At 37.7% G+C, this 15,644-nt stretch overlaps 1 protein-coding gene across 3 annotated transcripts in view; it reads left to right on the forward strand.

Moving 5' to 3' along the window:
- PHIP (pleckstrin homology domain interacting protein) overlaps window positions 1-15,644 on the forward strand; it is a 117,299-nt gene that overhangs the window by 60,297 nt on the left and 41,358 nt on the right. For all 3 annotated transcript variants that reach the window (XM_063330130.1, XM_063330131.1, XM_063330132.1), the window contains 4 exons: window positions 4,635-4,860; window positions 7,821-7,958; window positions 8,999-9,182; window positions 9,871-9,994. In XM_063330130.1, the coding sequence (XP_063186200.1) occupies window positions 4,635-4,860; window positions 7,821-7,958; window positions 8,999-9,182; window positions 9,871-9,994 (672 nt within the window). The remainder of the gene's footprint in view (window positions 1-4,634; window positions 4,861-7,820; window positions 7,959-8,998; window positions 9,183-9,870; window positions 9,995-15,644) is intronic.

Raw genomic sequence — 15,644 nt, forward strand, 5'->3', positions numbered from 1 at the left:
CAGTCACTGTCTGCTCTCTTAAGTGACAAGGCTGCAAGTGTCTACTAATGGATCCACATGGATAAAGTGCATAAACTGCAATGGAATTGATAATCGTTAAACATTTTGCCTTAAATATTTTTTCTGGTTCCTAACTAGGACCAAAAAAGGTGGTTGTGGTGTGGGGTATAATACAACTAATTCCTGTTGTCTGTATTTGAACATTGCTTAGCCTGGGAGACAGTTATTTACAATAAATATACTATATGTTCTAGTGATACAATTTTATGTCTGCTAATGAAGTTCTGTCGTGGATGCCTTGGTGCTTACACAGCAATGTTCCACTGTTACTGTGTGATTACAATATTACATCTTTATTCTAATGTCATAGTCTACATTGTGTATTCTAAGTGTGGGTGTCTTGCCACAGACCCTCATGACTTCAAAGATATGTGGTGTTGGTTTGTTTTTTTTTTCCTCCGTGGATGAACATGCCCTATGAACCATAAAGGTTATCTGGTTTGGAGAGGTTCTAGTTCTAGGTCCTAGTTCTTCTTTTACCAATCGTGGAAGGGGTGAGATGTGTCTCTTCTCATTCTAAGACTTAAGCAGACATATCTGCTCCATGATTTTCATCTCTGCGTCTGGTAGCTGATACTTGAAGGTTGTTGAAGTGCTGACTTCTGGATCTTGCCTCCTGCTTCGGATTTTTGGACTCAGGCTGGCCTTGAAAGCATTTTGGCAAACAGCAACACAGAGGGGAAATAAAGGAGGGAGAGCAAAAGGAATTTTAATGTTTGCCTTGTAAGCCACTGCATTTCTTTCTGTAGTCTTCCAGCTCTTACTTTGATGCTAGTTACAGCAGCATGTGCATATTGGGGATTTTTTTTTTCCCCTCATTGTCTCTTAACTATAATTTCAACTAGTCAGTGCTTGGCTGCTGTTGCTATCTCTCAGCTTTTACTAGCTGTGCATTTACCCCTTCCATTCCAAAGAAAACAAATGTGCAGGGACACCACAAAGAAGGAAAACCAGGATGATCAGGTCATTTTCAAGGTCTTTGTCTTTCAGAGTTCTTACTCTTCCAAACTTTAAAGCCTGTTGTAATAGAAACATTTTTCTCACCATGTCCGTGGATTGTTCCAGGTTTATTTTTCTCTCCAGTCATTTTGGAAGTGTAGTTCTCTGCTACTTGGAAACATTGGAAATGAAGTTGAAACCATGAGCCTTTTTGTCTTTGCTGTGATAGACCAGGAGTTTTCTTTACACTGCCATTTGAGAATTTACCTTGTGAGGGAGTAGATCTGTCTGAAGAATGAAAACAATTGCTTTTCACTTCTTGAGTTCTACAGAGCCTTTGTTCTCTTGGGGCTTTTGCTGCAGTCTCTGAGAAAAGATTATGTTTAAAACTTTTCTCTTATTGGGTGATGTAAAATGATCCTTGCCAGCTGTTACTGTGCCAATGGTAATCTTGGCATTCTTGACCATAGAAGAAATGGGAGCAAATAAGACTTACATTTTTACCTCTTTAATCACAGTCTTCAATTCCTAGAAGACTCAGCTTGGAAGTTTCTGATCTCTTTCTTGTCTGGTTCCATCTCCTCTTTATTTTTGTCTGACCTGATTTCTGGAAAAATGTAACTACAAACAGGTAGATGTTGGAGATCCGGTGTGCTTTTTTCTGTCCTGCCCTTCCCCGCTACTTACCCACACCCCCACCTCCAGACTCTTGGGGTTTTTTTAGTCATCTTGTGAGAATGTGCTCTGATAGAAGCTGCGTTTTTTTTGAAGTGGTTTCCATCCATCTTGGGGAATGATTGTTACAGAAGAAAGGAGTTTGATAACCTGTCTTGTATTCCTTCATTTGTGAGTTGTCCTCAGGATGATAATTATAGCTGAGAACAGTGTTAGCTATAGTGGGGGAAAAGAAGAATACCATTTGCTGCTTGTTGTTGCTCCTTTGTTGTTCAAATTAAGGGAACCTTGAGTCAATCTCTGCTGAGATTTCTGAGTGTGTGAAGATCATCAGAGATGAGCTGAGCTCACGATCAACAAGGCATACGCACTTCAGAAATTCTTGCTTAGGTGGAAACTTGTCCAGGAATGCCTAACGAAGATGCCTTTCAGTTGATTTTAAATCTTAGATTAGACTAGATCTCTGAGCTTTCTAAGGCTTTTTGTTCTGTAGACTGCCCAAACCACAGTTCTTCATTGCAAGTTGACAACTCCCATGTGGTGGATTGGTGCAGTAGTGGGGAAAATCTCTGTGTTTCCGTAGGTGTGCCCATTTGGAGAAACTGAGCTTTCTGGGTGTGTAGTGTAGTTACTGAAGGAGAGTGTACTTGTAGAGCTCAGACCTTGTGGAAAGCGTTCGTGCTCAAACCCAAGCTGGGTTTGTGAAGCCATAGGTACAGAGGACTCATATCGCCCTGATGGTGGTGTAGTGTCTTCTTTTTGTCATTAATTTGATCTCTGATCGTGTATTAAGAAATAGGTCTGATGGTTAATACTTTTAACTGGTTGTCTGCCGAACATAGCCATTTTTAAGATTCTCTAAAACATCTAACTTATCTGATTTTTGTCAGGACTCGGAGTAGCTGAGGATAAGATTGTTGCCCCAGGTCCTGGTAGGGACATTCCAGTGTTCTACCTGAGAGCTGGTTTGAGCTTCGGTTCTCCATGAATACCATTCTTATCTCCTGGAGCAGAAAATTGTTGTTTACGCTACCATACTTGGTTGCAGTACAGAGTACACAGAAACGTAATTGCAAAGAAGTCCCTCATGATCTTGCACCAGAGGCTATTCTGGTAGAGGTCACTGAATCTAAGGAAGGATTTTCAGATCTTCCCTTTGCTTACAAAACCTGTGATGCAGACAACACTGTATGGCCAAATCTCACAGCACATTAGAACTCAAAGGCTGTATGATCATGCCATTGGAATCTCTTCTTTCTTAGTGCGGGAAGCACTTAATAGGAGAATTTACACTAGGTGAAAGTACTGGGTACTCTGCTCTTGTGATTCTAGGTAAAATCTTAAGTCCATCTAGAGGAACCTGTATCTTTATCATATTGAGCTATTTGAGCTGAAGGAACAAAGTTGTTAGGCAGGCCTTGATTCTGTCAGGCAGGCACGTGAAAATACTCGTATCTTTCTCATTCAGGCTCTGTTAAGTTAACAGAGAATCTGGCAACAGGATTTCATCTAGTCAGGGCTTGTTACTGCAGCGGAATGTCACCTTGTTGGTATGTGGCCTGTAAGGGTAACCTTTATAATCCCTGAAGTAAATTCTTTTCCATTGCATCTTTCCATGCATCTTTTCGATTTTCTTCCTGTTGTTACTTTTCTGAACACTTGTGGGGTCCAGATCCCATGATTCCTCTGATTTTTTTATTATTATTTCTTTTTTATCCACCTCCTGTGGATACGTGTAGGCACTTCCTGATGCTGTAATTGACAGATGCTTGTCGTTGTCTTTCCTTCCTGGTCTTCTCATGTCCAGGACAAAACTTTGTCACTAGGAGACCAGATCTCTGAGTAGATGCTACAACCTCTGCCTTACTGACTTCCACGTAACAAGTTACTGGAAACTATGTTATGGATTGGTCACGATAGAGCATGCTCTTTGGAAACCAGGGTATATTCTACGACAACTTGGACATTCCTCTGTTCGTGCTCAAATACCTGTCTGTCTTTAACACCTAAGACAAGATTTTTTTGGAGATCTCTATTAATCATTTTTATGCTGCACTGGAAATCTAATTTGCGTGAACGATGATTTTGTGGTTTTATTTTTACTTGTTCAAATTTAAACTGAGTACATGAGCTGCCAAGGGGTTTGCTTGCCAGTAGGTAATGTTGGGATGTGTAGTATAAGCATCAGCTTGGCTACTGTTCTCTTTCTCTTTTGTCCTTGTGGTTCAGTATCTTTCTGATTGCACGATACTGAGATGCATGTGCCAGCAAGGGATGGAGCATAAGCCTTTTTACATACTATTTGGACAAAAGAATTCCTTAGTCTTGAGTGTCTGTGGAAAGTCATCTAGAATAAATTATGAGCAGGTGGACTGAAATAAAAAAGAAAACTTTGAGCTTGAAGAATTCAGCTTTACGTTAGCTTTATTTTATCTACTGGAACTTTTTCACGTATCTAGCACTATAATAAGAGTACATATGTTTGGCTGCTGGTGTTAAAATATTTGGCAAAGATGTGATGTGATAAATATTTTCCTATTCCTCTTCTTCCTACACCATAGCTCATAAATCTGTGACACAGTTTTCATTATCAGAATGTATATTCAGAGTATAGAAGAAAATTTGTAACCTATTTAATATGTCCGTGCTGCGTTCTGTCAAATGTCTTCCAGTAGTTAAATCCGGCCCCATTCCTCTGTTCTTTAAATGCTCCCCACCCTCAAACATGTGCTTTATTCTCCTTGGACTATAATCTAGAAAAGGAGTACTGGGGAAAAAAAAAATAATCATGGAGTCATTACATTTTCCCTTTTAAGCAGAGATAAACAGATCAGCTTATAACCTTGTTTTTGCAAAAGTGACCATGAGTAACACTGTTAAAAATACTTTTGGCAGTTATCTTCTGTATGCTTTTTTTTAATAGGTTCTTTAAAAAAATTACAAAATGACTTTGTTTACAGATAGCAGATCAGATGTTCTTTCATAGTGATTATCGGCCCCTTATCCGTGATGCCAACAACTTTGTCCTGGATGAACAGACACAGCAGGCTCCACACCTTATGCCTCCCCCATTTTTGGTTGATGTGGATGGCAACCCTCATCCTGCAAGGTATCAGAGGCTAGTTCCTGGTCGTGAGAACTGCAGGGAGGAACAGCTTATTCCTCAGATGGGAGTGACATCTTCAGGTATGGAAAACTTCAATTCAGTACACAGTAGCCTATCTAGTTATCTGCAGGTGTTCTACACTTTCCCTTTCACTTTGTCTTTCTTCTTCATTTCTGGGCATAGTTGTTCACGTAGCGTGGAGGAATTGCAGTGTTTTTGGCACTGATTGCTTGTGACAATTTCACTTACGGTATCATCATCGATTAAGTCAGTACTAGTTGATGGTACAATGCCAGGTAGGTTGGAGCTCATTTCATTATTGGAACAGTGTATGATGCTGAGTGAGCTTTCAGTTGACCTCTTTGGGGTAAGGTTTCCAATTTCAGAAAACCTAGGAAATAGACTGATCTTCCACAGATCAGTTGGAACAGGTAATGCCTTCAAGAAGAGAAGGATGAGGGGACACCTGAAACATGCAAAATCCTCTTCCTCTTTACATGAAGCTTTGGTTTGGTTAGAGAACTCTGAAGACTTGATGAGGATAGAAAATCTAGGAAGTTCCTAGAAAGTTGTATCCTCCATGCACACAACATGGGAGGAATGTGCATATTTTGGGCCACTGGCTGGCTGCTGGAAACTGCTTAAATGTGGCTCGCATGGGTGAGGATGTAAAAATTATGCCTACTTGTTACCTGTCACTAGTTCCATATTAGTATGAATGAGCAAACAGTGACTGGTGAAAGTAGCTTTAAATGTTTTTAAGATAAGCATTGTTAAGTATTTGGATACTCTAGAAGATAGGGGAAAACTGACTGTGCCTGTAAATAGTGGCTTAAATGTACACCATACTTAAACCTGTGGTGTGTCAGACATCCCAGGAAGGTTAACTGACAGTGTTGTTACCAAAAGATCTCTCTATCCTCATTTGTAGACCTGAGGATTACAAGCCACTGAATACTTCTAGTATTTTTTTAAGGAGCATTTCCATATTTCCTCCAAAATTAGAGGAAGAAATGCTGCCTGAGAACCACCTGTAAGAAGGAAAAAGAATCCTTTCTGGTCAATATATACCATGTTTTATCTCTGATGTTTTAGCTAGTGGCTTTCAAGCTAAATTCGATTTCCAAGGAAGGATGCAGTTTTACTTGGTTGTTACAGTTACAGCACGGATCCGTGACATTCTGAAGTTCTTCAAATTTGAAAACGTCCTGGGAACATTCTCCAGTATAATATCTTGAAACAAGCTGGACTCTGCATACAGACCCAACAGTATTAAATTTAATGGTGTGGCTGCATGGCAGGAAGATGACGTCCATAGCATTTTGTTTAATGTCAGGCTGACAGCCAGCCAGAGAGATTTGGGAGAAACAGAAAACATTTTTCAACCTCTTACAGTTTAGCAACAATATGTGCAGTCTTATGCTGAGCTAAACTATGTTCATGTATTTTATATGTTCCTTCCACTAAGGAAGCTCCATTTCTTTCTGAAACTTTATTGTGGGATTTGAGGATTTTCCCTCAGAGCACTGACGAGTTATTTCTTCTTAAGTTTTCTGCAGTGGCTTGTAAGATTAGGGTGAATTTAAATAGTCATGCTTGATTTACTGCGTAGATGTATGTGAAGCTTCGTTAAACCGATGTTTTGAAAAAATCAAATATATACCAGTGTCTTTATTGTTGCATTTTTTTAAAAAAACTTGCTGTTACTTGCAGAGGCAGAAACTCACAAGCTAGATATATAAAAACATTCATTTTGTTTACGTAGCAGTTTCCTTATTTAGGATCATTCTTAGGTCATTAGTAGCATTTCCCATTGTTTTCAGTAGGTAGTGCGTTTGCTCATGAGATCACCAATTAAATCTGACTGTCTCGCTATATGAGTCAGAAAACATCCAGCTGTGGTTACACCAGAGCTCATTCCATGATTCCAAGCTTCTGCTGCTTTAGGGAGGTTGACTTCAACTACAGTAACCTTGAAACTCTGAGAGCAGTATCTTAAATATTTATGTTCTTTCTGCATATCGTCATCTGTTAAGAGATAGCTGCTTCTGTGTAGCCACATAATCAAAGCTCTTCATTTCATAGCACAATTACTGTAATATCTTGTCTTTGATCTTGAAAAGTGCAGTTTATATTATGATATCTCTTTGGAATCATGCTGGGAAAATAATTTCTATAGCTTGTTTCTCTTAACATTGCAAAGTTTTGCAAGTTCTGCTTCTCTTGACCAGAGCTTCCCACCACTCTGCTCCACAATCTGACTGTCCCCTGTGGAGGTGTCTGACTTCTTTTTCCAATCAGTACTGTAACCCTTGTTTTTTTTTTTTCTCCATACCCCTCTAATTTTTTTTGTGACCATTGTGAATATGAAAAGAGGTTTTGTGCTGTTTATGCTCATGTACTGTGTATTTTGCTTGCTGCACAGAAGCAGAAGTGATTACAAGGTGATAATACTGTGAGAACTGTTTCTGCCTTTTATTCAAGAGACCTACCCAAAAGGAGGTTGTTTCACATACCAAAGAAAATTAGTATTACCTAACCTGTGTCATCTTTATGCCTATGTGGAGCTCAATCAAGCATTTTTACTGCTTGGTATTCTCTAGTATAGATAATTCTTTTCTAATTCAGTTAGACCTTCTTTATGTAGTTCTTCCTTGAAGCTTATACTAAAGTGTTTTATAATGCACTTGGGGCAGGCTGAGCAAGCATTTGAACAATTTACATTGCCTGAGCTGACAAACAGCAGTTGTATTAAGTTTCTGTGGCTTGCTGGCACTTGATCAAATTTAAACTTTTATTAGGAGTGTCATGTGATCATCTTGACCCTGCTGTAGAAAAAATAATGCTCTCAATATATTAAGAAAAAAGTTGTCCTGTTTAAAAAATGGCTGTTAAAAAATATGGATTAGCCCAAACTTGCACATATGATTATATGCTGTACTTGTAAGTTTCAAAGCTAAAACTTAGATGAGCTGTTTGAAACATTTGGTTCTTCAAATCAACATTTGTGTGTTGTTTTCTTGTGTATTTTACTTCACAGGATTGAATCAAGTTCTTAGTCAACAAGCAAATCAAGAAGTTAGTCCGTTGGATAGCATGATTCAGAGACTTCAGCAAGAGCAGGACCAGAGACGCTCTGGGGAGGCAGGAACCAGCAGTACCAGCCGGATAAGCAGAGGTAGATTACGGGGGGATTGGTATTGTGGCTTTTCTATTGAAGCAGCTGAGAGTTGGAAAACTTAAATAACTTGTAAATTTTGTTGAACTATTAGAAAGGAGGTACGGAGCCATAGAGAATAATAAAGTTTTCCCATCTTTTTTTACCTTTCTGCAAAATCTCAGTATTCTTAACATTACAAATTTATCTTTGTAAAGTCGTCTGCTCACTGAAGGAACTTGCAGCAACTGTGTTCCTTTAGAAATAACTACGCTACTGTTTAATCTAGAATTGGCCATCCACTTGATTGAAATCTGAATTGTCTCAAATAGGGAAACAGAGGGAGAAAAGAAGGAAGGAGCTGCTTGTTTCTCAGTACAGCTGTTCCATGTTTCAGTGTCTCGCGCCAGATTACATGGTAGTTTTCAGCACTTACCATGGTTGGCAATCCACCTGGGAATGTAAGAATAGCTAGTGTATGGAAAGATGTGGAAAAATGTTGAAATTTTGCTACAGTATAGGCGTTTGGAGGATCTTGTGCATGTGGTTTTGTTTTGGGTTTTTTTATCTTTTGATCATTTCAATTTCTTGTCTGTAAATGTTACAGCTTGGATTCCTAATAATTTCCAGTATTGTGGCTTCATTTTTTTTGAAGGTAGAAGACTGTTTAAGGAATACACTGATTCAGTGAGATAGCTTACCGTTTTAGAATACGGATCTAGAGTGCAATAGCAATAGTCACCTTCTCATAAAGGTTTTCAAAAGCATTTTTGAAGAAAAGCAAACTAATTAAACATTTGCTTCACTTGAGATTGTTGATACGTATGCTCCTTTTCAGTGTGAAGTTTTAAACAGAGTACTGCAGCCCAGTAGCTGTTTAAGTGGGTGTGTTGTGGTGACTAAGAAATTGCTGAAATAATTATATTCAGTTGATATTTGATTTCTCTTGAAGTAATAGATTAAGTAAAATTCTTTTTTTACCTTTCATTTTGAGTTTTTCTTTTTAAATGCTTCCCTTGGAATTTGAGATCAAGTACAACTATAACTTTTTGACTTTTTAGGATCTGTAAGTTCTACCTCAGAAGTACATTCACCACCAAATATAGGATTAAGACGCAGCGGACAAATTGAAGGTGTGCGTCAGATGCATAGCAACGCACCAAGGAGTGAAATAGCCACTGAGCGGGACCTTGTGGCTTGGAGTCGAAGAGTTGTAGTGCCTGAACTGTCTTCTGGTGTGGCCAGGTAAACATACGCCAAGTTTGCGGTGAATTTTAGTTCAGTGTACTTAATTAAATTGGAACAGTTTCGGAATTCACATTGTCATAGAACTGTTGTGAGATCACAGAACAGATAAATACCACATTTCTTACAAAATCAGTTTCAGTTTGAAATCAGTTGTTGTTTGCATATCACTTAAAAAGTCTTGAAATTATACAAGTATTGTGAATAAAAATTGACCATTTCACAAATGGCGGAGTAATTTAACTTGTACATGCAATGGAGTCTAGCTGCCTCAGTGTTTTCTGACTTGTAGCATAAGATTACAGTATGTTTTAACTCCATTTGTTCCTGCCATTATATGGTATTTTACGGCTGGGATGCTGACCTAATCCATTAGGTGCAGGAGGTGAATTTTGATTTCCAAACTGGAACTTTATTTCATCCAGTAATTAACTCTTGTGATGAATACTTGTGTCAATAGCCACCCTACTTGCCACAATCAAACATAAGCTGCTCTAGCTTTCGGAAATAAGATTGAAAGCCTACTTTGTTCAGAAAGGGTAACTTTGAAGCCGTATTCTCACTGTAAAGAGAGAACTACTGTTCAAAGAATGTTATAAATGTCGAACACTTATTCCTTGATTTGGAATAGATCCTCTCAGTTGTAGTATTTTGCTTTAAAATTAATGTCTCAATTTTCTTTTTTCAGTAGGCAGGAAGAATGGAGAACAGCAAAGGGAGAAGAAGAAGTAAGGGTCTATCGATCAGAAGAGAAAAGAAAACACGTAACAAGTCACATTCAAAGAGAAAACAAAATACCTACTTTCTCTAAGGTAAATATTCACTTGTACCTTATCATAGTAGGAAGCATGAAATTTAACTCAATGTGTTAGGCCACATAAATTTACTCTTCTCAGTTTTAAATTTAAAAAACAGGGGTACAGGAATTTGTTCACCTTCCCAGAATGAGGAAGCATGTCTCTACTGACGTTTCACTGTGTTCTAAGTAAACAATGGGGATTGCTTTTAGAACCCCCTAAGTGAGAAGCCCTGCGAATCTGGCGTTAGGGACATGATTTGCTGTAGGGAGTCTGTCACTATTAATCAATACATCCCGCTACTGTTGTCTGCTGTTTGACATACTGTTCTGTGGAAAGGTTCGATTAAAATGCAAGTCATAGTTATTAACCTTAGCACATTTAAATATGTCTCCAAATACAGAATTGGGTATTTCTGTCATGGTACCCTGATAGTCATAGTGAGGTTTTTTTATGGGCTATTTCGAAGTCATGTTTTTTGCTAGAGCTGGAGTGCTTTTTTCAGAAAAGAGGAAAATAGGATAGATGAAATAGAAGGGAATGGGTTGTATTGAAAAAGAAATTGTGATAACTCACTTGACGTTTTCGTATAACTTACAAAAATATTTCATCTTAAGCCTTTATACTGGTAAGAAAATGTGAGGGAAGTATATGTTTACAAAAATCACTTTGTTTTGTTTGTTAGAAATTATTTTATCTATGTATCTCACATGCTTATCTATGCTTTTCTACCTAAATAACCAGTTATATTTTGTAATAAAGGAAGTAAATTTTAAGCAACTGTAAAGGAGAACGCATGCTTTGGGTTTTGTAGTACCCTTATTCTAGATGAGACTATTTCACCTTTAACCAAAAGCTTAGTATAATACAGGCCTTCAAGAACGCCTGCAAATTGTCCATTGAAAAGTAAAAACATTTATGGAGTTCAAGGTGGAAAAATGAAGAAATGAAATATTAAGAACCAAGTATATGCTTTATCAGAGTACCATACTTAATGCCTGTGCTGTTTATTATTCACTTTCTTGGGGAGGAAGGGATGTCCTATAGGCGGTAGAAAGATAAATTTGAGATGGACGAGTTTCTACTTGATACTAAATTTGAGTGTTTGGTTTTGGTTCTTTTTTTCATACTTGACCAAAGTAAAGCTTTCAAAAGAAGTGAGGTAAACGCTCCCCCACCCCCAAACAGTCTCCTAATCGTTTTCAGTTTCTTTATCAAATTTCTTAAATGTTTCTTCAGTTTTTCTTGTATTAAAATTGTGTGCATTGCTGTCTTAAGAAATGGGACTGATAAGCTAATTTCAATTCTGTAGTCACCAACATTAAGTGTGTTTGCCCAAGATAAAGCAAACAAATATTTTTTTCAGTATATCTCCGTTTTTTGTACATAGAGGGAAGAAGCTCTATGCCACTTACAGTTTTGGAGGTGGCCATGGCACAGCTCATTAATGAAATATCAAGACATTAGAAGTAGTGGTAACTCCTGTTTTTCTCTTAGGAATAATAGAAAATGGGCCTCATAAATACAGATTTTAACAGTTATTTCTTGTCTTGAGGGGATGTATTCTGGTGCTGAATTATAGACTTCTAGTTTAATTAAGCGACTGCACTGCTCAAGGGTTTGGTGTTTTTTTTTCTTCAGCTACAGTCTAGTCAAAAGATCCTTTCTTTCTGATAATGTAAATTTCTCACAACTTACCCATAAATTTCTAATTGGGTTACAGTTTTCCTAAAATATCACTAAGACATAAAAATAGCAGAGTAGGCTAGTTGGTCCAGCATTTTGGTTTCAGTAATTATTTTTACTACATCTTTGTTTCAAAGAAACTTAATACGGATGTCTTGGAAAATCTTTTCTCATAGGAGAAATTTTTTAGTCTCCGAACTTTAAAGGTAGCACTGGATCCTTTTGAGCCCCATATTTTCATTGTTGACTTTATGCCCATAAAATCCTTCTGAGGAAAAGCTAGCTTAGGAAAACCTTTCTTCTGTTTCATATATTTACTCAGAGAAGAATGTGCCCTTCATTTATCTGGGTCCCTAGAGCGTCTGTGATCTGGATTGTGATGCCCAGAATGTGAGGAAGAGATAAGTTGGTAAATCCTTTAGTTGCTTCCCACCTTTGTCCTGAGAAAATACAGCAAAAAGCAGACAGTTGTGGTCTCTGTAGTTGAGTATTCCAGTAAATTTTCCATATAGATGTTATTGTGGAATTCAGTAACACTTTCAGAACATTTAAATAAATCCCTCTTAAACCTTACAGGACACTTTTTTGTGCCATCTTGGGACAAAAAACTCATATTCTTCCATAGTTTATTTTTGATTAAACGTGTTTATTTTTGGAGGACTTGGGTTGTTGAGAAATACACTAATTCAAATCCCTTGAGATAAATCTCTGAGGGATTCAGAAATGAGTAGGTATCAAATGGGCTTTTAAATAAGCAAATTTGGAAGAAGAAAGGGTGCTTGATCCCAAGTGATTGAGTCTCCCAAGTAAATGAACTGCTCAGATTTTAGTGATTCTTGTTGTTCCTTATGGTTGGTATGAGCAACACTTTTGCTCAGTATCAGAAGAATAAGAATGGTGAATTGGAATTGTCATCTTCTGTAGCGTCCCTAATAAAATCAAACAAACACCTGGGACGAGAAGCGAGACCAACTGCACTCCAAACGCTGTTGTGTGATATTTTTAGTTTTTCTTTTTTTTTTTAATAGGAATCAGTAACTTAATTATAGCAGCTCTTCTGTTGCAGTCCTTTACAGTGACTGTGTGGCTTTAAATACAAGCTGTGTTAGGTTAAAGGCAGAACTGGAAAGTACGGTGTAAACCTTGCTTTTCCCTGAGTGCATGCAGTAGGTTTTGATACTGATACCTTGTAATTGATACTACAGTAGTGTTGCAAGACTACAGTCCTTTTGTGTTGCGTAGTGAATTCTTAAGGGTTTAATGAGAGAGTTTATGGTCTAGAGGAGATGGGGAACACCTCAAACAAAACGCAGGGGAAAACATCATCTTCTAGTAATATACAGACCTAAGAATTACAGCATTGAGAATTCTAAAAAGTGTGTCATTCTACAGTACTGTCAGCTGGTCTTGGAATGGAGTAAACAGGGCTTGTATTAAAACATTGTCCTCATATGTAATTTGAGTGGTATTCATACCAGTAGGAAATAATAATTTTTATATCAACTTTTGAAATTTATCGGTTCCGTTCATATAATAATGGTCAAATAATATTTTCTTCTGGTTCCCTTCTGACTTAGTCAAAAATACAAAAGTAAAAAGAAAAGGAGGGCAGGAACAAATGTTAGCATTTCAGATTACAAGCTAAAGTGTAGGTCAGTAAGGAAAAATGCAGAGAAGCTGTAATTACTTTTTGAGGAGATTCCAAAGTCCCATTACTAATTTTTAGTCCAGGGTCATTACAGGATGTGTTAAAAGTACTACAGAATTATAGCTCAGTCTTTCTTCTTTGACAATATCTGCAACTTCGATGGAAGTCACATAACCATTCTGATATTTAAAGTGAGAAAGCCCACGTTTCTTTGACACAGGTCATACTGAGAAGTGTTTGTACGTGATTGTTTGAGGGACTACTGGAGTTGTGTGGGAGAACGTAAAAGCTTGGGTATTTTGACCTGAATAGTATTTAGCATCACTGATCTGCATATCGTATCAAGAATTCCCTTTGACTTTCAAAGTCATTGGTGAGGAATAGGATTTTCTCTGATTATTATTGAACAAAACCACTTGAAAAACCAAAACAAACAAAACAAAACCCGTAATGACAGAGGATAGAATGTGGCAATGGCATTTTTTCATTTTCAAAATGGAATTCTTTTTTGGTTTGTGGTTTTTTTGTTTGTTTTTTTTTTTTCCAGGAGCGTGCCAAAGACGAGAAGTGAGATAAATAGCATGTTTAGGTAAATGTTCCCAGTCCAGTTAATGAGAGTATTAGTTTATTTAACCACTGGGATTAGAGAGCATTTTAATAAATATGAAAGAGCGTGAAATTTGGGTATGCTAGAGGGTTGATGTGGTGTGTGTCCTAGTAAAACAAAACAAAAATGGAAATATAGCTAATTACCATTAAGTGGAAATGATAAGTGGCAAAGAATTAAGATTGGAGATTGTTATGGATGGACAAAAGTAAGCATAGGCCTCTGTTATTAGAGGTGCAAATGACTGTATTGTAAACTAACAGAAACCAGTGAGGAGAAATGTGTGTGTTATTTTGCTGAAGGTAGCTTAGTTGTGTTTCCTCAAAAGTAGTAATTTTTCCACTTACACGTTATTTAAACACTACTTCAGGTAAATCAGCAAGATAATGAGGAAAATCTGAAACCCATGAGACTAGCACTTAGTGCTTAGTGTCCGTTATTTTCACTGCTTTTTGTAACATTTCTCACTAATTTCTTACACGAATGTGTTGTGGTAAGAGTAAGATCTAAGTAATGACAAGCACTGATCCGGACTTGAGGAGAATATGGAAAGATGCTTTTTAACCAAAGAGAAAAATGACAGGATAAGAGGCAGTAAGCACAGACTGCTAAAACGAAAGAGGTTTTGCCTGAACATAAGGAAACATTTAGCTATGGGGGTGACTGAGCACTTGCACAGGCTGCTCAGAAGAGCTGTGGAGTCTCCAACCTTGGAGATGCTCAGAAGCTCTCTGGACATGGTCCTGGGCAACTGGCTGTAGGTGGCTGTGTTTGAGCAGGGGAGTTGGACAAGATGACCTCCAGAGATCCCTTCCAACCTCAGCCATTCTGTGAAATTGTTTTATGTACTAACAGCTTGGGGGATTTGTTATATTTATCATCTGGGGAGAACTCATGCTCATTGAGGAATGTTTAACGTGGACAAAGGTACTTATTAATGACCTCAGTGATGCAAAAAAAAAATTTCCAGATAATAAGAACCGAAATTCAATAAGGGCAAATTTAAGTTCAGAGATAAATGTTAGGTTGAAGAATTTAAATAGCGTATCTAGTCAAGAGTGAAAACAGTTATGTAGGCTAATTGAGAAATAGATTATTTTTTTTTTCAGCATAACAGTTAAAAGGTAATGTTGTGAAAACCACAGGCAGACAAAAAAGCCAAAATCTCCTTTCTTAGTCTTGAAGAGGCTGTAAGCATTCGTTTAATGTTGAGATTCTGATACTGGACATAGCCCTGCTCCTGTTTAACTTTCTACTAGAGGCTAATTCCTTGTCTTAAGGAAGGAGGAACCATTTTCAGATGAAGAATAGATACTGCTGGTGAAGGAATACTATGAAATCGCTACAGCCAAAGCTTTCCAAAATTGCTGCAGCCCTATATGAAAGCGTAGCAAAGCTGCGCTTCCTGGTGGAGTCAGGGTCATAAGAACAGTAGAACACAGTGGTCTGAGTTGTCGGGACACCACTGAGTTTCCACTGTGTCTGTCACAAATGGTGTTACAAAGAATCTCAGCAGTGTCCAGGTGACACATTTGTATCTGTCCCTCTCAAATACAGGAAGTGCCATTATTTGTATTTTGTATAAAAACTGTTCAGACGGCAGCTGTAATTTCTACAGATTTGCTCTGATATTGACTGGAAGTCTTGGATATGATACAAGGTACTTGTCAGCATATATGACTGTTCATCAAAGTGTATTGAGAGAGAGAAAGTGATGATAAAAT

This window comes from Chroicocephalus ridibundus, chromosome 3, assembly GCF_963924245.1.
Source record: "Chroicocephalus ridibundus chromosome 3, bChrRid1.1, whole genome shotgun sequence".
Lineage (NCBI taxonomy): Eukaryota > Metazoa > Chordata > Aves > Charadriiformes > Laridae > Chroicocephalus > Chroicocephalus ridibundus.